General features: G+C 45.1%; 1 protein-coding gene across 1 annotated transcript in view; it reads right to left on the reverse strand.

The window, feature by feature from the left end:
- The window catches only part of XDH (xanthine dehydrogenase), a 73,445-nt gene extending 49,323 nt beyond the window's left edge, over positions 1-24,122 (reverse strand). Inside the window, 11 exon segments of the mRNA XM_045009723.1 lie at positions 600-741; positions 1,497-1,583; positions 2,333-2,458; positions 3,505-3,566; positions 4,766-4,892; positions 7,065-7,173; positions 8,729-8,825; positions 12,330-12,387; positions 22,688-22,765; positions 22,768-22,785; positions 23,601-24,122. Of these exon segments, the coding sequence (XP_044865658.1) occupies positions 600-741; positions 1,497-1,583; positions 2,333-2,458; positions 3,505-3,566; positions 4,766-4,892; positions 7,065-7,173; positions 8,729-8,825; positions 12,330-12,387; positions 22,688-22,765; positions 22,768-22,785; positions 23,601-23,618 (922 nt within the window). The 5' untranslated portion in view covers positions 23,619-24,122.
- Between the last annotated feature and the right edge of the window lie 885 nt (positions 24,123-25,007).

Consider the following 25,007-nt stretch of genomic DNA (forward strand, 5'->3'; position numbering starts at 1 on the left):
TGCTATCATCGGGTTAGGCTGAACAGCACTTAACCGGGAAAATAGGATTAGATAGCAGGAGGGGAATTGTTCATGAAATCAGAGTGCTTTGCAAATCTCTCTCTCCCTCTCCACCCCCTGCCAAAAAAAAAAAAAAAAGGTTGAGAGCCCTGCAAACTCTCGCTCCTAAGAGGTTTGCCAAGTCCCTGGACAACTTCAGACAAATGGTTGAAAGTTTCAGGACTGGATTCACCCAAGTACATTTTCAGTGTCTCTCTTCTCTTCCTGCGAAAACCAGAGCAATCTGTTGTGTATCTGTGTGCCTCTTCTTGTCAACAACCCATTAACAACTGGCACCAAGTTAGAACGAAAGGCCCACCAATCTGAATTAGCACTTATTTAGCTTGCTCCCACAAACAGGACACAAGGATGTTCATGAGACTGATCCATGTGGGAAGAAGTAAAATCCTCCCCGACATGCCCTCCAGAAACCACTCTCACGGGGGTTTAACTCGGGCTGCTTTAAGGAAGTCCAAACGGGTTTTGCATCGTGCTTGGGAAAACCCTTCTGTGGATAACTTTAGCAACTGCTCAAACTGAGCCTCAGCTCTTCCTCTTACCAACTTCTGTGTTCCCTACAACGAGCTTAGCATCAGGGTACTGGGCCTTGAGTGCCAGCAGCTCCTTGAGTGTCGTGGGCCGTATCCACATCACACGCTCGCCTTTGAAGCACAGCTTTTCCTGGGGTTTGTCTTTCTGTGTCTGAGAAAATAAAATGGGACAGACTCAGATCATGAAATGCTTCCATCAAGAATCCCTGCCCCGGCTTTGTTTTTGCCAATTCTCCCTATCGCGTGATTGCTGCTTATTAGAAGAGGAAACTAGATAGGAGTCAGCCCAAATCGCTGCCCTCCAGTAACACGGGAATGTCTTACAAATAAAACAGAGGGCGCTGGTGTTGGCATAAACAAACTCATGAAGGGAGCACCAGCGTACTGGCTAATATTGGGTTGGGTCAGGGGGAGCTGCCAGCAGCCGTAGAACTAACAACTGAGTTTTAAGGGTGATTTGTTAAATGTATAGGAGGTGAAGAACACACCCACCTGGTGGACCCAACCCTGGGCTATAATGGTACAATCAGTGTGCAGGGCATCTGCTGGTAGAAAGTCTGCACAGCGTGGGATTGCAGGGACACAAGCCTTCATAATTGTTCCTTCATAGGGAGGTGGGGGATGATTGGAGAGGAAGTCAGAGCAGCTCTGAAAGTGAGTAGTGCTGACCGGAAATGGCCTGGCCTGGGCAGCTGGGGGATGCACTGATTCAACTTATCCTGTGTATCCCATGGAAAGCCTCTGCTGGCAGGGCTCTTATGTGAAAGACTGGAATGCTAATGCCTGCTCTGGTGCCTGTCTTTTACACCGTAAGCTCCTTGGGGCAAGAACCACATGAGTCACTCAACCCCCGTGTGAGAGAAACAGGCCAATGAGCTGCATTCACTGCTGCATGAATGCGCCTACCAGCAACTCTGGAGGGAAGATAGGCTCCTGGGTGGGATCCAAAGGCTGGAACTCAGCTGGGTTGAACAAGATGGAGGACACCATTGCCTGTTAAACAAAGCAAAGTGCCGTTAGAGAAATTTCTTTTCTCAAAACAAGAGGACTTAACTATGTCTACATGTAACTCTGGTTCATTTTTCCTTTCTAATACAATGCTTCTCGTTATTGTGTTAAACGATGAACAGTACAACTAATAGAGTGGAATTACACAGACAGATGAATTAAACAATGGCCCAGAACTTGAACTCCCCACTTATATTTAGCAGGAGTTTGCCTGGCTAAACACACAGGGTTTTATTCCAGTCTCACTTATAGCGATGTTAGACTGGGATAATTGAATAGACTCAGTGGTAGATTTGCCTGAGCACGGATCAAATAAAAGCAAAGTGAGGCCTGGTTGGTTTAACAAAATTGGTCAGGGTGTGAAAAATCCACAATCTGAGCAGTGTTGATAAGCTGACCTGAGTCCCTGTGTAGACAGTGCTAGGTCGACAGAAAAATTCTCTTCAGAATTCAAATTCGACCTAGCTACCACCTCTCAGGGAGGTGGATTACATAAGCTGAGGGGAGAGCCCTCCCATTGGCTTAGGTAGTGTCTACACTGAAGTGTCACAGCCGTGCTGCTATAGCATTTTAAGTGTAGACAAGCCCTCAGTCTGAGGTGCTTTGCCTCAATAAGATCAGAGTAAAGATTCAGGCTTTGGCACATACAAAATAAAAGTTGAATTACAAAACGCTAACAAAGGATAGTGAAAAGAAAGAAGAGGAGAAAAAATAAAGGTGTGGCAAGGCCTTACTGCATTGTCTTTTTTCTCGTTCATGCAGCAGCCCGGGTCCTTGACTTTTCTACCACAACAGCCTCCATCCTTTCCAGTCATACAGCAGCCTGGGCCATTGATTCCTTTCCCACAGGAACTCCAGTCCTACATGGGCAAAAAATTGCTTAGAGAAAAACCTGTAGATTTCAAGCAAGCTAAATAGGTTTCATTCACTTGCAAAAGCAATTGTTCATCCATTTATAATTTCTATCACAGAAACAGAGAAATTGGAGATGGAAGATGCCAAATAATTAGGTCTCTCCCTTACAGTGGGTTTGAATGGCCCTTTACAGCATATTCTATGCAGTTTAGTTTTAAATAACTCAAGTAGTGGAGCTTCCACCATCTCCTTTCGGAGATTGCTCCAGTGTGTAATGGGTTTCACAATTACCTCTCTTTAATTTCATCCATTACACAGTATAATATACACGTGCACCATGCTAAATCGTTGCTTTATATCTTGATGTTCACTACCCATCTGAGGTACATCCATAATACCAATCAGTGTAGTATCTAGATGCTCCATTTCTCCATGCAACCCCCGGAGGAGACTTTTTTAAAAATAAGTTTAAAAAGTGTATGGCTGTGCTTAATGCCCCACCCCAGGTGGGTAGTGGGTGGGGGGAGGGGTATACTCAGCGCTGACATTTCAGCTTAACACCATTGTCATTTTAGTTTTGCAGTTCAACTCTCATAAAAGTAATTGCCCAATTGGCCTCTGCGGCTGTATGTCCCTAGTCATGCACCGTAGTTAGGCACCTTTCTATACCTGCACATACCTTGGTGATCTGGGAGCTGCTCTGTTTTGTGGGATGCTGTATTTTTAAGAGCCTTAGCAAAAGCACTGTAAAAAGAGGCCTGCTTATGGGTGACCTGACATGGGCCCACCGCACTGAGCACTCTAATTATTAAAGGGAGCTAACCTGAGCAACTGCTGTTAATGAGTAGGTCTTGTCATGTTATCAGTATGTAACAAACGTACTGACAGGATCCAGGGCTGTGTTTAGGATTTGGTTGGGGAGTTAGGGGGAGTTGGTTGGCAAATGTATTCCCTTTTTCTCCCAGTCCAACAGTGTATTTTATCCACAGTTGAGCAAGTCAGCCTGCTGAATGCCTTCCAGAAATTGGCAATGTTATCTGAGGCCACTTACTTTAGCAAATGTCCTGTACCCCTGCAGAATGGGTCTGTATCCTGTACAGCGACACAAGTTTCCTGCATGGCCAGTGCAAAAGGGATAAAGGTTAAGAGTCATTCAGTCAAGAATTTCTGTGCACACATCAGAGGCTGAGTCTGTGAGGGGCTTCCCCAACTCAGCATTAGATAGAGCTGATCAAAAAATGGGAGGAAGTAAAATTTTGGGACTATTTCTGCACAAAATCCACCACTTTCTTTTTTATGTAGAAATTCAAAATTGCAATGAAAATTTTCTCTGACATTTCAAAAATTTCAACTATCCCTATTTAGCATTCAGCTGCCTTGATTGCACGTGTTTAATCTCAACATGCCGGTTACCTAACGTCTGGAGCAAGATGGAGCTCATTTCTCTCCTGTGGCTGACCTCTCTTCAGCAGGCATGGCCACGGTCGTGCCGGTCACAACTCCATGACTCAGCACGAGCCCAATCCCAGCCCCGGCATTAGTTAAAGCAGCCAAGAGATTGCTCTAGCCTATACAAGAGGAGAATTGGCATAACAGAGTTTTGCTCCTCCACATCCCCAACCCAGGGCACACCCCTATATGTGGGGCTGGTGGTTGGTGCAGAAGCTACCTCTGTCATCTCCATTGGATCTATGCCAGCGAGGAGTTTCCCCCACCCACCATAAGGTGATTTATTTAGTTTGTAAGCTCCTTAGGGCAGAGACCACCCTTTTGTTCTGTGTTTGCACAGCACCTAGCACATGGGGCTCTGGTATATGACTGGGGCTCCTATTCACTGTGGTAATGCAGATAATTCACAACAACAATGAGAATTCTCTTCTATTTCCAGCCAGAATCTGTTCACTTCACACTTCTGAGCAATGTAATGTGAACAGCCAGGGCCAGCTCCAGGTGTTTTGCCGCCTCAAGCAGCCAAAAAAAAAAAAAAAGCCACGATCGCGATCTGCGGCAATTCAGCGGGAGGTCCTTCGCTCCGAGTGGGAGTGAGGGACCCTCCGCCAAATTGCCGCCGAATACCTGAAAGTGCCACCCCGCTCGGGAGTGGCTGCCCCAAGCACCTGCTTGATAAGCTGGTGCCTGGAGCCGGCCCTGTGAACAGCTCATTCTGGACAATCTGGGTCTTACTTTGATAGTAACTGGCCAGTTTTAAAGCAATCAGGTTAGGTGCACTCTGTCCCACTTGGGGAGGGAAATGTAGCCCCCAAAAAAGCACACGATGCATGCCTGCAGGTCTGTTTTGGAACAGGCATTACCTTGAAAATTCTCTTCAATCTCCTCCATGTTTGGTTGAGGTCTGTTGCGAAGTAATGCATACATGGACATGACAATGCCAGGAGTGCAAAAGCCACACTGGGATCCATGGCTTTTTGCTATTCTCTCCTGAGAGGAAAAAGTGACCAAAACACAAACAGCTCTTGTTAGCAGTACTACGCTGATTTTCTGACCTCATTAGCCAGCGCTTCCTCACGTCTCTGGGCAGATCCTCCCAAAGGAGTTAGGGTTTGTCTACACTTACTGGGGGATTGACACGCAGCGATTGATGTATCAGCAGTCGATTTAGCGCTAAATTGACTGCAGATCACTGTCCCATTGATTCCTGTGCTCCCCTGAATCAAGAAGAGTAAGGGGAGTCGACGAGAGAGCATCTCCCGTCGACATCCCGTAGTGTGGACCGTGCGGTAAGCAGATATAAGCTACATCAACTTGAGTTACGCTATTCACGTTAACTCAAATTGCGTCGCTTAGATCGACTTTTCCCTGAAGTATAGACAAGGCCTTAGTCCATTCAGATGGGTTTCAAACAGACTCACGAGATGAATTCATACTGCAAAATAGGGGTCTGGATTTCAGACACCCCCTAAATCCTGGCTTACTGAAATTGATGGGAGTTTTGCCATAGAATTCTTTGGGTCCAGGATTTTACCCCAGGTGTATTTGAGTCCCTGGGTTTCCATTTGATCCATCATAAAGATAGGGGCTATTGGTCAGAATCAGATGTGTCTTTGGATTTCAAACCCTTTTCCCTCAAAGCTTATGTGTTTGGATCCCGGGGGGAGGGGAGGTGGTAGGGAAAGGAAAAAGCTCTATCCAATTGGAGCCACCCAATCTCCATCCATCTCACTTTAGGTCTAAGTGTTCTCTCTTTGTGGTTTACCATCATGGAAAGAATCTGTACAAACTGCTAGCTATGTGCAAAGGAAAACTTAATTTCCATCTCAAGGGCAGCATCTCTGTCAAAGATAAAACAACTAGTGCCTCCAAAAACTGCACTGTAGTATCACCGTATAATAGTAACACATTCTCTCACAACTTCCAGAACCCTTTGGAAACATTACTGAATTAATCCTCAGCATTGCCCCTGTGAGGGAGGTAAATAGTAATATCCCGATGTTATAGGTAGAGAAACTGAGGCACGCTGAGTTCCTGACCGAGGTCATCCAGGAAGGCCAAGGCAAAGCCAATAATAGAACTTAGATTTCCTGACTCCCAGTCAGGGCCACACAGAGGTTTCGAGGGACCCAGGAAGGACGAAATCTGAAACTGTGGCCTCCAGCCCTTCCAAAATATTACCATGGAGATGAAAGAGGTTAAAGAAGATGGCAGGTAAGAGAGGGCCCAGGCCTGTAGGGTTGCTGCCCACCCCCATGAGGATGTGGGGGTTCTGCCTGTATGCAGCCAAGGGGCCGCTTCCAGTCCTGCCTCTCCCTGAGCTCTGGCGCCACTGCCAGCTGAAGCGGTATTCCCAACCCCCGACCCTACTCCGACTTCTGGGCTCTCAGCATGGTGGGTTGCCTCAGGTCTGGTTCAATGATGCCAACACCAGCAACAGTGGAACGTGGGCCCAGCTAGGGCAGGGGTGTCACTCTTCGTACTATTGATGGCGGGCACCAAGCAGGAGTAGCACTGCGACCTCATGCGCCAGGTCACAATGCCTCTCACTCAAATTTGCCGCAGCCACGTATCCATCATTTTGGGGGCCCTTGGGCAAACTGAAATTTTTGTTCTACCTAGGCCCTGCGCAGCCCTGCTCCCAGTCCTGTGCTTTAGCCACCAGATCACTCATGGTGTAGGACTTGGATCAATACAACGTTGCAGGGCCAAAGCAAAAACACTAGCAGTGTAGCTAGAATGACACCTAATATCATGCTTGCTTAAAACAGAGAGTTACAATATAGACATGTGCGGAGGTGCCATTCCCACTACCAGCAAAGTCTGCGCACATGGTCTAAGGTGAAACCCACACCCTCCGGGCTTTGGCTTTATTAACATGGAAAGTAAGAACAACCCAAGTATTCCTCCCAGGGCAGGCTGTTCCAAGAGTTCCTCCAGTAGAAGCTGTCTGTCCCAGGCCCATGGTCCCACTGCCCAAGGAGCTGTTCCCACCTCCCTTCTATCCAGGGTAGAGCTAACAAGCCATGCATGCCCCTAAGGGGTCAGCAGAAAGCAGCAACTTACCAGGTGTTAGAACCCTCCGCTAACAGGGTGAGTCCGCAAAAGAGGCCTGCCACAGGTTACATTGGCTTAAGACTTAACGGCAGAGAGACAGCTCACCTGGACGGGATGCAACCTTGTCTTTGTGCTCCCTATGCCTTCGACAGTAGTCACTGCTACGTGATGCAATGCGCAGATGGGGAACAGACAAGCATTTACAGAGTAGTGGCTAGGACCATAAGTTAAGGTCACTTCATTTGTAAAATCATTTGCCCACAGTGCTCAACAAAGGAAACAGGGAATCATGACGCTTGCCTGCTTTGCAGTCTCTGATATATACAGTTGCAATTCCAGGCAGCCTGGTTATGACGAGCAAATGGGCTAAAGAAAGGCAATGTTGCCTGTGACAGAACAATGGACTCATGACAGCTCCACTCAGGCAAAACAGAGTCCTTGTGAAGTCTGAAACTCTCAAGGACATATCTAGACCTTCTTCATTGGATGGGAAGGGCCAGGTGGAAATTTCCAAATGCACCCTTTGTTGCTTAATGCACCTCTGAAAGGAACTCAGATGCCATGGTGATGGGTGTAGCGTACAAACCTATTTATTAACAACCAGCCAAATCCTGCAGCCCAAACTCAAGCAAAACTCACCTGAGCAAGAACAGCAGGATTTGGGCCAGTGGTAACAGCACTAGTCTTTCTCAAAGTGCTTATAAACATTAAACTAACTATTTAGGCCTCACAACATCTCTGTAGGCAGTTTAAATGAGTATACAGCAAATAGGGAAACAGGCAGAGATGTCACATGACTTGCCCAGGCCACTCGTGAGAGCTGGAAATAATAACTTCGGAGTTCCTGGCTTCCGGTCCTGTGCTCAGATGGCTCAGACACACCTCTTGTAGGTGGTGAACAAAGTGAAAATGTCTCTGATTAAAGATGAAATCAAACAATGTAGCCAGAACTTTCCTCATACTTAGCTCTCCTGATCCCTGCAACCTGCATAACCTTAAAAATAAATCAAATAAATAAATATTCTGGCTGCTAGGGGACAGAATGATTGAAGGGATTTATTAATGAGATACCATATTTTTTCTTTTCTTGGTCACCCTCTGACCTCATTAGAGATGTTCACCAACCCATGGTAAAATACCCATGGCATTTTCACTATTTGAAGTTTCTGCCTTTCTCCACAGAAAAAATAATCAGTGTTTTACTTCTTCTTGGTTTGATTTCATTGCTTAGCTCCACAAACGATCAAGAACCAAGAACATAATTCCATGTGCCAAACAGAAAGAATTGTTTTGCAGATTAAATGGATAGCTGCAGATACAGTGGATATCAACAGATACACAGAAGCCAGGTGATTCCAAAAATGTAATAGTAATAAAGATCCTAGCAGGATAATTGTTATTTTATTCTTGCCAGGGCAAAAGCGGGGCTGCATTGCAATAGGAGAATGCTACATTAGGGTTATAAAGCTTACCACCATATCGGGAAAGACCATCTAAGCTGACATCTGGTCTGTCACAAGAACCTGTGCTCATCCTTCAAGGCAAGATGTAAAATCTTCATAAGCATTGTACAATACTGTTGGAGGAAATAACTTCTTGTACCTGCTGAGTTTATGTCCTGAATTGTGGACTGAGGCTTTGGCAGAAACATAACATTATGTAACTACATTTCTTTAATCATAAACATGCTGCATCCTAAAGGGAAAAACCTGGATTCATGACTATTTTCATTTCCATCTCAGTTTACAGGTTCAGCTTGCAAAGGATACACGATTTTCTTCTGGGAGTTGTCAAACTTGGATATCATAACAGTGCAAGCACCACATCCACCTTCTCCACAGCCTAACTTGGTTCCAGGTAGCCCCACTGAGAGAACAAGGGTTAAGGAAAATACAGCAGCATAACAATAGCCCGGGCAAATGTACAGCCCACAATCCTTCTACAGCCAAAGTTTTCCAAAGGTTCTGGCTGAAAACTGAGTTCCTAATTTTCTTTACATTTTCCCTTATCAACAACTTAGTTTTTACAGAAGAAAAACCTCAGATACTGATGTGAAGACTACAGGATTGACACATGAAGATCTGATAATAAGGCAGTTAACTACCTAATATGCTTATGCTGGTTACAATTTTTTGAATCTTGACATTTTTCAATAACTTTTCACATTTTGACCAAAAGGGGGGGGGATATTGCTGAAAATTGGTTTTTTGTTTGTTTGGTTTTTGCAGTGTTGTTGTATGCATATTGGTCCTGGGATATGAGAGAGACAAGAAAGGTGAAGTAATATAGTTTACTGAACCAACATCTGTGGGTGGAAGGTACAAAGTTTAGAGCTACACAAAGCTCTTTTTCAGGTCTGGGGAAGGAAATCAGAGTGTCTGAGCTAGACACAAGTTGGGGCTGACTGTTAAGTATAAGGAGTACACGTTGTAGCCAGCCCCTTGAAATGGAGTGGGCAATAAGAATTAGACTGTTATTCAAAAGGGGTTTGAAGTGGACTATTGCAGATTGGCAGGCAGGTGTGTTACAAATTGTTGTAATGAGCCATGAAACCAGGCTCACCTTTTGAAGGTGTTGTGCAGGTTTCCTTTGAGGACAAGTCCTGAAAGATCAGGTATGGAGTGATTGCTTTGTCAAAAATGTTTACCCAAGAGTGATTGTAGTGGTTTTATCTTTTATCATTTTTCTGTGTGAGTTCATTCAAGAGTGTAGTGATTGGCTGATTTCACCCACAGATTTGTTATGGGGCATTTAGTGCACTGGATGAGATACACCACGTTGCAGTAAGTATGTGTAGGACCCATGGATCTTGAAAGGTGTGTTGTGGGGTGTATTGATCATTGTAGCAGTGGAGATCCATCTGCAGGTTTTGCATCTATTGTTCTGGCAGGGTCTGGTGCTGCTTTGAGTTGGTGGGTCCTGGTCTGTGGGGAGCCTGGTTCTGATGATGAACTTGACGAGGTTGGGGGAGTTGTTTGAAGGCCCAAAGAGGGGGTTCAGGAAAGATTTGTTTCAGGATGTGGTCCCCATCAAATATGAGATGTAATTGTTTGATGATACCCCATATGGGTTCCACTGTGAGGCAACAGATGAAAACTAGGGATGTTGAAGTCAGTGGGGGGGGAGGGGTGGTTCTGTACTGAAGCAGGTTCTATGTGGGTATATGTTTGTGTACCTGCATCTGAGATTTTGACACCAATACAAACATGTGGAACAAGTAAGTGAGCAAAAAGGTAGGTGCTGGTACATACAAAAACATATAACTTGAGAAAACTAAGTCAGCAAAAACATAGGTAGCCAACTTTAGTCAGACAGATTTAGAGCCCAGTTTTCAAAATTTGTTTCTGATGGTCAAATTCAGGAGTCTGTAGAAACAATGCAACTAAAAAGAGTTGATGAAAACAGAAGTTCTCTCCTATAAGCGCAATAGCTATGGAGATTCATGGATAACAACAGGAATTAAAGTAAGGCCTCAATTCAGCAAGGTACTTGAGCACATGTCCCATTGAGGTCGTCTACTCCGTAAATCCATCACCCATATGTCAGAAAGATGAATATACATGAGCAAATACATCACACATGCAAAAAAAGTCCATGACTGCCTGCACAAAAACAAATGAGTTCTTATTTCCTGGGGCTGTATTACCTTTTCCATAGGGACTTCTCCTGCAAAGGGTTCTGGGGAAGCCACAGACAAGGGAAGTTCTAATGGAGCCCAAAGGAAGGAGGTGCTGGGAGCCAGAGCCAGTAGAGAGGCACAGGAGGATCCACCAGGTGCGTGGGCTGGCCCCATTACCTCATCCACAGGGGTGGAGAGCATCTCCTATACCTCACAACAAGATGATATGGGAAGAATCTACAAGACTATTCTAGTGGTGATTTTCTCCCTCCAATCAGTTCTTGCTCAGGTTGAATTTCACCCTGGGTATATTGGATCCTCCTATCAGTCTTAATTCAGGGCGCAGTCCCATACGCTCTTTTGTGCACTGAAATCCCATTGATCTCAACAGGAGTTTCTTGCACAGAGAGAACATGCAGCATCAAACCCAAGAAAAATGCCCACTGAAGCCCAGAAACATATTAGGGCTTTTCATATCATCCCCAAATCATCTGGGTTTACCTGAGGAATGTCAGAAGACAAACTTTTGCAAGCCTCTAGGATGAGAGGTGCTGTGTCAAAATCATATATTATTATTTATAATTACTTATAATTGTTTATAGTGAACTGGATCGGGCACTGCAGAGGAAGACAGAACTGATTTTCAAGGAAAAACCGCCTTTGGTTGCAGTAAATATATGGCCACGCTGAGATAATCAATTTAGGCTTGCGCCTCCACTGTTGAAGTCCATTGTAAATTGACTTCAGTGAGAGCAGGATTGGGCCCTTTCATACTAATGTCATTGAGGTTCCCACTGGAATTGACCTGAAACTGATTATCTCTGCACAACCATGTGTCTACTATAGCAGAACACAGATTGTTCATGGAAATCCATCAAGGCATAATCTAAGGGTTTTCTCCACCAATGTCACGTCAGTTTTATTAGGATGTGAGTGAAAAGCTCCCCAAGGAGCCAGAATTCACCATGTAGACTTTCCATAAACTCTGGATTTTTAAGAAAACAACAGAATCAGGAGCTTTCCCCACAGAATACCATCATCCCAAACATTAAATTATTTGAATTAGACATTAACAAGCTCAAACAAAGGACCAAATGGTGACTCTTCATGAACAGGAGTGCCTGGAGATGGCCGCTGTGTCCTCTCTCTTTCTTCCCCCCTCCCTTGTGCACCCATCCTGCATCCAGACAGAACGCTGCTGTTAGCTCTCCCTGAGCACAAGCGGGCTGGTGCCCCACACCCAAAAACACACATGGCTAACGTCCTCCTTCCTCCTCCAAACCCTGTGCACCTGCCAGAATGTGGCAGCAAGCCTGAAGTAAGTGCGAACTACACCCTTGTAAAAGGACACAGAGTCAAAATTGGGAATCTCTTTGCACTGATGGCTTTGATGTATTGAAACAGAAATGGAAACAGCCTTAATTTGTCAGTGGGGAAATTGCTACGCAGTTTATATGTGACTAGAAATGAACTGTTCTCTCAATTTTATGGGCCTCTTTTTTGTACGATTCTCTCTCCCTGTCATATCTTGAATCACTAGCAGCTATCGGAGGCTTCCCTTCCAAGTACTAGGTAGATTTGATGCTGCTTAACTTAGATGAGCTGATGAACTCACAGTCCAAAATAATACCAACCTGCACACAGCTCTCACCCCCAAACATGCTGTCTGTTTAGGGTTGGATAGCAACAGTTAACAACGATAAAATGCCATAACCATTTGAAACCATACAGTTCTTCCTGACATTGGATACATTTTCTCCGTAGGTAGGTCAGTAAAGTTGTTTCTGGGTCCACATTTTTTTCCACCACCTGAAAGAAGAGAAAAGTATTGTAAAACATATAATCAAGATTTATATACCTAAAGAGACAGACATACAGACTCTGAAGATGAACTTCAGTCCTGGTGCAACTCCATTAACATCAGCGGCATTACACCAGTGATCTTTGTCCCTTCTCCCACTGCCTGTCACTTTTAAGATCTGCTTATATAGCACAAGAGAGGTCAGGAAAGTGGAATATCCCAGAAATAGGTTTAGCAGCAGATTAAGGCCTCGTCTAGATTACACAGTTTTGTCAACAAAAGGCAGCTTTTGTCAACAAAACAGTGGAGGTGTACTCACTCATTCAACTCTCCTGCTCGGCTGACAAAATAAAACCACCTCAATGAGAGGTGTAGAGCTTTTTGCTACATAGTTAGAGTGACGCAGTGTCAGTGTAAAAAAAACAGGAGCACTTGTGGCACCTTAAAGACTAACAAATTTATTTTAGCATGAGCTTTCGTGAGCTAAAGCTCACTTCTTCGGATGCATAGAATGGAACACACAGTGTCAGTGTAGACACTGCATTCTTACGTTGCCGTAACTGGGTTCCAGGAAATATCCCACAATGCCCAACATGACTTCTCTGCTCACTGTTTTGAACTCCACAGCCCTGCTGCCAGCTACACAGACATGCGCCCCTCCCCTTTCAAAGCCCCAGGAAGTTTTTAAATTGCTCAACACAGACAGCTCACATAGCTACTGCCCAGCTGAGCATGACGGCTCCCTGGCAGCAAACTGCACTCCTGCCGGACTACAGGGGAGGGGATGGATCTTCTGGGTCTGTGGGTAGAGGAAGCTGTGGGAGAACTTGGAGGGAATCACAGATTCAAAACATTAACGTGGAATCCTGCTCTCCCTGGCAGTAGGACCACAGCAGCAATCAGACAGGGTGGGCTGATGCTGGTGGTGGGAGAAGAGACTGCTGTGCTATGCAGAGCCGGGGACGGAGGCAAGGTCTGGTGTCAGGATGTCCCCCTCCCCCCTGCCAGTGTACTGGTCTCCACTGAGCTGGGGTGGGTGTTCAGGGAGTTGCCTGTCTGTGCACCAGCTTCTGCCTCACTTGCCCAAAACACACACTGTCTCTCTCTCTCTCTCTCTCTCTCTCTCTCTCACACACACACACACACACGTCTGTGGGCTTCTTGTGTTAGTGTTCAGCAATGTCAGTTTGGTCATATTACCGGATGCTACTTTAAGAAGTGATTTAAAATGCATTACTTTTCAGGCACACGCAGCAATCATTACAAGGTTCATGGCACGGTGCAAATAAACAATGCCAGGCTCAGCACACTAGGGCACCACACATTACTGTGGTTCCATGTTAATATACGCCTTCAAGGCATCCCTCAGCTGAATATACCCTCCCACAGAGCTCCTCCTATAGACTTGTGTTCATAACGCACAGCACAATACTGAACAGCAATGCAGGAGCCATGCGTTCTGATAGAGACGGTGGGGTTGCAGGTTACCAGGGCAGTTGAAAAGCGGCTGGCAATCCAGTAGGATGCCCATGGAACAATGGGATTGAGAAACCATCATGTGACTCTGCACCTGCCCCCGTGAGGCAGTGAAATCCCTTCCCAAAACATCTTGTGGCCAGTTCCACAGTGGGATAGCTACCCACGGTGCACTGTTCTCTGTGTCAACACAGGAGCTGCTGCTGTGGATGTGCTCTGCTGACACAAGGAGCATATTGTGGCCATACAGCAGCAGTTTAATTACAGCGGAGGCTGTATGTCAACATAATTTAAGTAGACTTAACTTCATAATGTAGACATAGACTAAGGAGGGACAAAGCACTTGGCATCTTGGAGTTTATCCCATTATCTCTCCTGCAGAAGCCCTGGTCTAAACACCATGTTCTAATAGGTTTGGACGTATGTAAACAAATTCTGCTAGTGACGTGAGACCCTCAAGAAGTTCAGAGGTTTGGTTCAGATGAGCAAAGAAATGTTAAGTGATCCAAAGTTCTGGATTGCCTGGATCAGGATTTGGTTTATGCCCATCTCTAATACTGAGTTAACTAATACTCACTTAAACCCAAATGCTGACCTTAGAAAGTTATTTATTAAGATAAGATGTTTAATACTTGCTAGATGTCACAAGCTATTTAATTTTTGTTGGATCTGGGGATACAACCTAAGATTCAGCACTGATTCTGACTTGACATGGAGTTTATCTGGCTTCATTTTTTAATGTTATATTAAAAGTTGTTACATTAATAACCATCTTGAACCTGGAAATGGCAGATTTTGGTGTGGAATCTTGATCTGCAATATTTCAGTCAACTCAGTCTTGATTGTTAATGATGTTGTTTACTGTTACCTATTTTATTAGATTTAAAACTAGGTTCTACTTGAACCTTCTCCCTGTGGTCAGAAATCAAAGTTCTTTATTTGTTTTCTTCTGGCCTGCAGGGCTTGTTTTGCTCCGTCGGTATTAATAGAGTATCAAGGCACATTTCTAATAAAATTACATATAGGATGTGATAATGTATTCTTGACTCTTATAATGTCGGAGTCCTAAGTACAATCGTTACAGTTTATTTTAGATAATCTCTCTGTTTTGAAACTCTGATTGAAGCAAAGGGCGCTTTTAGAACCTTGTGTTTCCCCCTTCAAGATAAGATAATTTACCACCTTCTGTACTTTCAGTTTTTGTTCCCATAAGACCCACATTTTTATAATTAGCTCTTGCAAAATGTAGTTGGGCAGCAGTTACATATACAGCTCCTATATCTGTGACCATAAAACAGAGAATTTGCCTAGCAAATGGACTCTGGCACTCATCACTATTGAAATCTTTACAAATATAATCTTTTCAAGTGACTGGCATCACAGAGGTATTTGCAGCATTCCCCTGAAAGTATCTTAAGTGTGGGGATTACCATCAAAGGTGATAGTAAGTTGGTACGGTCTGGTACGGCACACGAGTAAGAACGTGGCCCTGGGTACACAGCCGACTGTACCAGCAGAGTTGCTGATGGGGGGGAGGGGCAGCTGGCCCAGGGCTCCCAGCAGCAGCCAGAGCACCTGGCCCTTTAAATTGCCACTGGAGTCCTAAGCAGCATGGGCCAGGCAGTGCTAAAGGGCTGGCTGGGGGAGTCTGGCCCCAGCCCCGCCCCTTCTGCCAGAGGCCCTGCCCCTTGCCCAGAAGCCCGGCCAGCTGCATACTGGTAAGTCTGTTAAGTTAATTTCACCCCTGATTACCATACATATCTCAGTAATGTTGGCTCCTTTCAAGGACAAAGTTGGAAAGATTGTAATGGCATCAGTGTGAAGGTGCATATCAACCTGTTTTCTGCACATGATCTGGGAAAGTAGAGTAACATACTTGCAAAGTCAGATTTTCGTTAACATGCTGCTGAGCCTTTCAGGTTACACTGGGACCAAATTTAAACAGTAAGATGCACAAAGTTGGTTCATATTGTAACATACTCATTTTATAATTTTTAAAAGCCTACGGTAGTGCAAAGTTACGTTATAATAACACAAAAGTCCCGAATTTCAGAGTTCAGATTCTCACAGCAAATCAGGCCCCTTGGGCCTATTTTTTCACACAAAGCTAGTTATAATAGCTGGATATATACGCCAACATACCTGACTCTGAATTTCCTGAATTTGTGGGATTCTAATTCTAAAGTCTTCACTGGAACAATCTGAAGGAAGGGGCTGGCATCTCACAACCTTGATTTGTTTTTTTAAATAAGCATTCAATCAAAAAGGCACCTACATTCCAGCGAGCTCCGTCCCACACTGCCACTAAGCAATTGCTGATATTGACGGGTGAAATTCACCCCCCTCCCCTGCCACACACACACAAAACCCAAGTAAACAGGCTGCATCCTGGCAAGTCTTTGTGTGAGAACTGCTCTGGTGAGTAGGGGCATAGAATCACCTCTCCCAACCTGGGGGCAGTATTCATGGCTGCCATTCTGGCCTTCAGTGGCTAGTGGCCTCCATTTCACCTGCAGTAAATGGTACCTCATTATGTGTTTATTTCAGTAATGAAGAGCAGTTCCCTATTTCAGATCATTCTGAGAATTACTATTTTTGAATCACACTATTGTCAAGCACAGCAAAATCCACATCCCTTTCTGTGGTCTATGCGCGTGCCCGGCCTGGCCCTTTCAAGCAAAGCTCTTTTTGAGTTATCCAGGCATAAAAAATAAGCCACTGGACAATTTTCTTAATGCTTCAATAAACCCCAAATGGCCAAATAGGTTTTCATGAGACTATCCTAAAAATATGCAATTGTGGACCAAGAATAAACACAAGAAGTCTCATCACCAAATGGCCATTATTTGGGAAGTTGTAAATTGCTGAAAATATGGGCTTAGGCCCTGATTCAGCAAAGCCTTTAGACACCAGTTATTCAACAAAGCACTTAAGCATGTGCGTAAGTTTCACGAAAGTTAAATCTTTGCCAAGATGGGGCCTTGGAATGGAAGCGGCTCCTCATCATTGGAGCAAATACATAAGACGCTGGGCACCCTCAACGCACCACCTTTTCAAGTCAATAGACTAGATTCACCTCTTACTCCTATCCTTGTAAAGCAGCATGAACACCATTGTAGTAAATGGCGTTTCCTAAACGTAAATCTTGTGTAAGCAGGAGGAGTATCAGGCCTAATGGGAGTTATGGTGCTCAATACCACTCGGGATCAAACCCAGGGCTTGAATCAGACCACACACCTGTGTAAGTCAGGAGTGACTTCACTGCATTCCATAGAGTCCCCCGGGGTAAAACTACTGTGAGATCAGAACAAGGCCCCTCTTGTTGGCCCTGCCTTATGACACTGCTGTGAACACTGTTAATCTATGTAACGACATGAATTTATTACCCTTATTTTTGTCCTCCCTCGGGTCTTCCCTCCAACTGTTTGTTAGGCTCATTTGTATCGTCTCGAATTGGATTTTAAACTCTTTGGGTGGAACTAATGTTTACTTATGTGTTGCACAGTGTGTAGCATTATAGGACCGCAATATTCATTCTGTCTGTCTGCTTAGGTACTCAATCCTTCAAATAGGATCTGAGTACCTCACACCCATACTCCTGCACAGTGCAAAATGAAATAATCCCCACTGATTTCAGGAGCAACCCCTTACAATTACAGTTCCAATAGGCAATGAAAGAGGAGTGCCACCAACCAATTTATCTGCTGACTCGGTCCTTCTGCTGTGTTATGTCTTGACACACTTGCATAAGCAGCCTCATGATCAGCCCCTATTTCCAACCACAGAACTAAAGAATGGCATCTGCCAGAACACTCTACACCAAACCTCGACTCTCCTCAGATGTTGGGTAGGCTCAGATCCAGACGTCATGGCTCAGTGCACTCTTTGTAAGAGGTACAAACCAGAGCTCTTGACTTCAAACATCCCCAAAAGCTTAGGGAAGTTTGGATCCAAATCCAGACTGGGAATCAAACTCACAGCTCAGCCCCATCTCTAGTTGGGGTAGGGTCATATCCTGCCCTCATGCTCAGCACGGCCAAGCTGATTAACTCCACAGCGCACAGCCTTGTTAGGTGAAAACTGGGATGCTAGGACTCCTGCCCCCAGAATGCAGAACAGCAGCACAGTCACTACTGCAGCCTCTGAACCTAGAAACCATACAGCACATTCTCTCCATGGAAAAGAAAGGCCAGTGAATCAGTGTACTAATTCTCTGGCCCAGCCCCAACTCCTGCTCTACTCCTGAGCAGTGTGCAAGAAATCTCCATAGATCTGTGCTCCATAATGCACAGGGGGTGCACACCTCGACATGGCTTCCCACCATGCTAGTCTCTGGGCAGTAGCACTGCACTGGTCTCATTGTATCAACGGCCATAAAAAGAGAGACAGGGTTTGCCCCACATTGAACACAGACATAGGTAAATTCTATTTAGAGTGCAGTAGAGTGGCAGTCCTGACCTGTTTCAGTGCTATGCAGGATGCAGACCACAATCCTGGTTAGCGTTAAACCTCTTCAGAGTGAGGGGATGGAGTAAAAACCGGAATTCACTGTTCAAAGGCTTCCACTGTGTGCAGGAATCACACCACCCACCTCTGAAAGGCAGCCACCTCTTGGGTGATCATTGGTATCTGATCGGTGCAATGTATGCATTTTTATTAGTGCAAAACCAGTTTGATTGTAAACTGTATTCCAGCTGTTTAAATGCAGATGGGATGAATGTTTGACTTGAATTCAATTTCTTATTGCCTACTCCGAAGCACAGTCATCTTGACTATATTATACACACACACACACACACACACACACACACATACATCTTCAGCAGCCTTCTTCAGATCTGCTTTGGCTATTGAAACAGTTTCAAGTAATTACATAAAATTAGTGCACCTCTTTACTTTTATGGTAAAGTAACTTTCTAAGAAATGCTATTGAAGTGCAGTGATGTATTCCAACAATGGCCAGTGCTTCAGAGGGAATAAACAGAATGGGTCATTATCGAGTGATCCATCTCCTGTTGCCCAGTCCCAGCTTCTGGCAGCCAGAGGTTTAGGGACATCCAGAGCATAGGTTTGTGTCCCTCAACATCTTGTATAATAGCCATTGATGGACCTATCCTCCAATCTAATTCTCTTTTGAACTCAGTTATACTTCCGACTTTCACAACATCCCCTCACAGCAAGTTCCTCAGGTTGACTGTGCATTATCTAAAGACGTGCTTCGTTATGTTTGTTTTAAAACTGCTGCTTATTGATTTCATCAGCTGACCCTAAGTTTTTGTATTATTTAAAGGGGTAAATTACACTTCCCTACTCACTTCCTCCACATCATTATGATTTGATAGACCTCTCAAATAGCCCCCTTTAATAATCTCTTTTCTAAGATGGACAGTCTCAGTATTCCTAATCTCTCCTCATATGGAAGCTGTTCCATACTCCTAATCATTTTTGTTCCCCCTTTTCTGTATCTCTACCAATTCTAATATATCTTTGCTGAGATGGGGCAACCAGAACTGCACACAGTATTCAAGATGTGGGCATACCATAGATTTATATACACCTCTATCCTGATATAACGCAACCGGATATAAGGCAGGTTCGCATACAAGGCGGTAAAGCTCTGACACGCTGCTATGAGCAGCATTAAGGGTGCTGGACCAGGCCAAGGCCGAGGGGTTCGATAAAAGGCAGAGGGTCTCGGGGGTGTTCAGGGGCTCCCCCCACAGGGTCTGGGGGGCAGGAGCTGTGAAAGGGCACTTTTGGGGACCTCACAGTCCCAGAGTGGCCCAGAGGATTAGCAGGGGGCCGAAAGCAGCCCGTTCTGCTTCCCTCACCCTGGCCCCAGCCATGTCACTCGGGGGAGGGGGCTTGGGGGAAGGGATCCCCCCTCCCGCCCTCACCAGCAGTGGCGGAAGCGGAGCAGCCCGGCCCCAGCCCGCTCCACTCCGCCAGCTCCCAGCTGCAGCGCTCCACTTCCCGCCACAGGTGAGTATGGGGAGGCGTCCTTTCCCCAACCTCCCTGCACTTACCTGTGGCGGGAAGTGGAGCGCCACAGCTGGGAGGTGGCAGAGTGGAGCGGGCTGGGGCCGTGTCGTCCGCTTCCTGCCGCTGGTGAGTGTGGAGGGCGTCCTTTCCCCCAACCAGCCCCAGCCAGCTCCACTCCCCCAGCTCCCAGCCGTGGTGCTCCACTTCTCACTGCAGGTGAGTGCAGGACCTTTCCCCAGCTGCCCCCCCCCAGCGACACAGCTGGGGCTGGGGCAAGGAAAGCGGAGCAGGCTGGGGTCATGTCACTCCACTTCCTGCTGCAGGTGAGTGGCGGGAGGGCATCCTTTTCCCAACCTCTCTGCACTCACCGACAGCGGGAAGCGGAGCGCCGTGGCTGGGAGCTGGCAGGGTGGAGCGAACTGGGGCTGGGCTGCTCCACTTCCCGCTGTTGCTGGTGAGTGCCTGTCAGGGGGCGGGGGGTGGGGGTGGATAGAGGTCGGAGCAGTCAGGGGATAGGGGGGTTGGGTAGAGGGTGGGGTCCTGGGGGTGATTAGGGATGGGGGTCTCTGGAGGGGGGCGGTCTGGGAACAAGGAACGGGGGGGCCAAAGCAAGTTTGATATAACGCGGTCTCACCTATAACGCGGTGAGATTTTTTGTCTCCCGAGGACCGCGTTATATCGGGGTAGAGGTGTAGTGGCATTACGATATTGTCTGTCTTATTATATATCCCATTCCTAATAGTCCTAACATTCTGTTAGCTTTTTTGATCGCTTCTGCCCACTGAGCGGATGTTTTCAGAGAACTATCCACAATGACTCCAAAATCTCTTTCTTGAGTGATAGGAGCAATTTAGACCCCATCATTCCATATATATAGTCAGGATTATTTTTTCCAATGTGCATTAGTTTGCACTTATCATAATTGAATTTCATCTACCATTCTGTAACCCAGTCACCCAGTTTTGTGAGATCCCTTTGTAACTCTTCATAGTCTTCTTTGGACTTAACTATCTTGAGTAATTTTGTATCATCTGTAAACTTTGCCACCTCACTGTTTACCCCATTTTCCAGATCATTTATGAATATGTTGAACAGCACTGGTCCCAGTACAGATCCTTGAGGGACCCTACTATTTTCCTCTTTCCATTGTGAAAACTTACCATTTACTCCTACCCTGTGTTTCCTATCTTTTAAGCAGTTCCTGATCCATGAGAGGACCTTCCCTCTTATCCTATGACTGCTTACTTTGCTTAAGAGCCTTTGATTTGGGACCTTGTCAAAGGTTTTCTGAAAGTCCAGGAACACTATATCTACTGAATCACCCTTGTCCACATGCTTGTTGACACCCTCAATGAATTCTAATAGATTAGTGAGGCATGATTTCCCTTTATAAAAACCATGTTGACTCTTCCCCCCAAAAATCGTGTTCATCTATGTGTCTGATAAGTCTGTTCTTTACTATAGTTTCAACCATTTTGCCTGGTACTGACATTAAGCTTACTGACCTGCAATTGCCAGGATCACCTCTGAAGTCTTTTTAAAAAATCTGCAGTACATTAGCAAACCTCCGTTTATCTGTACAGAGGCTGATTTAGCCGATAGGTTACATACCACAATTAGTAGTTCCGAAATTTCATATTGGGGTCCATCAGATGTCTTGGATGAATACCATCCTGATCCTGGTGACTTACTACTATTTAATTTATCAATTTGTTCCAAAACTTCCTCTCTACTGCACCTCAGTCCGGGACTGTTCCTAAGATTTGTCACCTAAAAAGAATGGCTCAAGTGTGGGAATGTCTCTCATATCCTCTGCAGTGAAGACCGATGGAAAGAATTCATTTAGTTTCTCCACAACAGCCTTGTATTCCTTGAGTGCTGCTTTTAGCACCTTGACCATCCACTTGTCTTACTGATTGTTTGGGAGGCTTCCTGCTTCTGATGTACTTAAAAGATTTTTTGCTATTAGTTTTTGTCTATTTTGGTAGTTGCTTTACAAATAGGTTGGTTTGTTTGTTTATTGCCAACCTAATTATATGTTTACACTTGACTTGCCAGAGTTTATGCTTCTTCTATTTTCCTCAGTAGGATTTGACTTCCAATTTTTAAAGGATGTATTTTTGCCTCTAACTATCTCTTTTACTTTGCTGTTTAGCCATTGTGGCATTTTATTTGTTCTCTTACTGTTTTTTTATACAATTAGTTTGAGTCTCTATTATATTGTTCTTGTTAAATTTTCATTTAATAGTGTCTTCATTTTTGTGTAGTTTCCTTTTTTGAAGTTAAATGTTACTGTGGTGGGTGGGTTTCATTGCCATCCGTCCCCCCACCCCAAGGATGTTAAATTTAATGATACAGTTGTTATTACCAAGCAGTTCAGCTATAGTTTACCTCTTGGACCAGATCCTGTGCTCCATTTAATAATAAATCAGGAATTGTCTCTCCCCTTGTGGGTTCCAGGACCAGCTGCTCCAAGAAGCAGTCATTAATGGTGAATAGAAATTTTATCTCTGCACCCTGTCCTGTTGTGACATTACCCAGTCAATACGGGGGTAGTTGAAACCCCCATTATTATTGGGTTTTCTGTTTTTGTAGCCTCTTTAATCTCCCTGAGCATTTCACAATCACAGTCATCATCCTGGTCAGGTGGTCAGTAGTAGACTCCTACTGCTATACTTTTATTATTCAAGCATGGAATTTCTATCCATAGAACTATTATGATACAGCCCAAACTTTAAAGGTTGTTGTTGCTGCTCTGTTAGAAAACTTCAGTGGAAGAGAATATGATAAAATGAATAACACAGCCAGGATCCAAGAGCAAAGAGAATAAGAAGTTGGACTCTCCCTTACCTTTTTGCCGTTCACAAAGAAAACCAGTTGATCGGTTGTCCTTGCTGAAGCCATCCTGTGCACTTGCCCAAATTCACTCTAGAGATCACAGAGCAGGCCTACACACCATAAGAAAGTGAGCACTACTGGCATCAAGACATGCAATGTGTGTCGACGTAGGAATGTTTGACCGTATTTCCACCCCCAAGTTATATAAGAATCCATCTGGAGGCGTGCCAGCTGCAAGTGGCTAGTGCTTCTGCAGCAGTCATGATAGAACAGGAGAAACTGAAAGAATAAAGTGGCCTGCCCCCCTGATATAGCAATAGCTTAATTTGAAAAACTATTTAATTTCATTTCTATTCAGAAAGACACTGCCGTGCTTGATGCACCCAAAAAACTGGCTCTATTAGAGCTTACAGAATTAACAGCATTTTGTGTTTGGGTTCCACACAGTTTTTCCAACCATTTATCACTGCACTGAACCAAGAACACTTGTGATTTTTTTATACTTGCCCTTTCCAACAACAACCAACCTTAGCATCAGTTTTCCCCCCTCTTAATTTTTACTTCATATACAGAGATCAGTTAGCAGAGTCACTGTGAGATTATTTCATCATTTTTCCGCATACAGTTTGTAACACTCCAGTGCTTTCCATATGAAAGGAAATTTTAAAAATAAATAAAATAAAATAAAAACACACTCTCTGCATGCTTATAAAGGACTACTGATAACTAGCTCCTTATGCCCCAATCCAGCAGTGCATTTAAGCACCTGTGACTTTAAGCATGTAAGTAGCCATACAGAGGGCAATGCGGCAACTCACACGCTTAAAATCACAAGTGTTTAAACGTTTTGAGGGATCAAGGGCTAGGCATAATGTTCTCATTTGGGCTCCAAGGGCTTGGCCCTACTAGTTTGTTGTATCCTTACCTTACGTGGATCTGGCATGTGGCATGACAGAAAACGACAAGGAAACAGTCAATTCCCTGGGTACGAATTTGTGTTCACCTTCCTTGTTTTTGTTTTTTCCCCAGTTTCTCTGTTAAACGACTGTCAATTCTCCTTGGTTTTAAACCTGGCTTCTCAGTGGCTGTTCCAGGGCATTCCACAAAGCCCTCCACCAAGGCATGGCAAACTTGTGCTGCTGTGCATTTCTTTACCTAGGAATCATCATCATCATCTTAATTTCTAGATCCATGTGAATTACCCTGTAGGTTCCAACACAGTTCCAAAAATCGAAGAAGAGAAAAATGGTCACAGTGTAATGACTAATCTTCTTTGCTCCACACTGCTTTCTGTAACTTTTCCTTTGTTCAGATCCTTTCTTTATAGGCAGTCACTTCCCAGCACATGTTTTACTAGTATTAACTGCCTTTAGCATCTTTAAAATACCTGGGAAAGAGCCACTTCTAGCTGTTTTCCACAACTGCTCTGACCAGCTCAAGCAATTTTAAAAGTGAAACCAAGAAACTGAAAACAACCACCGCACCCAGAAGCAGCCTCATTTTGAGTACTTTGGCAGACTGTCAGGGCAGCCACCACTGGTGCTTATTTTACTAGCACTTGTTTGTTTGTTTTCTGCACTCTACCTCATGAGCGACTCAGTAGGAGAGCTGAGGACAATACCTGTCAGCAATGGGTTCAGCATTGACTCAGCAGCACATTGAGTAAATGCCAGCATAGCCCAGGGCACACAGCGTTCAGCCCAATTTCAGAGAACTTTGAAGACTTGCTCAAGCAGGTTTCGTGAAATGAGGCTGAACACTGTTTGGCCTGGTCTACATTTGCAGTTAATGCATGTGCATCATCAAGGCCGGCTCCAAGGTTTTCGCTGCCCCAAGCGGCGGGGAAAAAAAAGAAAAAAAAAAAAAGCTGCCATCGGCGGCAGTTCCACCATGCCACTTTCTTCTTCAGTGGCAATTCGGCAGCAGGTCCTTCCCTCCGAGAGGGACTGAGGGACCTTTCCATGGGCCATCCCAAGCACCTGCTTGCTGAGCTGGTGCCTGGAGCCAGCCCTGTGCATCATTCTGAATGGGTGCTGAAAGTGCTGTTGAGACCAGTTTCCTTGCATCCCTTATTCTGCTGTATGCAGTGCCAGCTCCAGCTTTTTTGCCACCCCAAGCGGCGGGGGAAAAAAAACTATTGAGCTGTTGCTGAAGAGCCGCCGAAGAGGAAGACAGTGAGTGAAGGACCCACTGCCGAATTGCCGCCCATCCAGAGAAGGCTGATTGAGCTGCCACCAAAATGCCGCCACCGCCGATCCGGACGTGCCGCCCTGACAACGGACAGATGTGCCACCCCTTTCTATTGGCCACCTCAGGCACCTGCTTCCTTCGC

The sequence above is a fragment of the Mauremys mutica genome, chromosome 3, assembly GCF_020497125.1.
Source record: "Mauremys mutica isolate MM-2020 ecotype Southern chromosome 3, ASM2049712v1, whole genome shotgun sequence".
Taxonomy (NCBI): Eukaryota; Metazoa; Chordata; order Testudines; family Geoemydidae; genus Mauremys; species Mauremys mutica.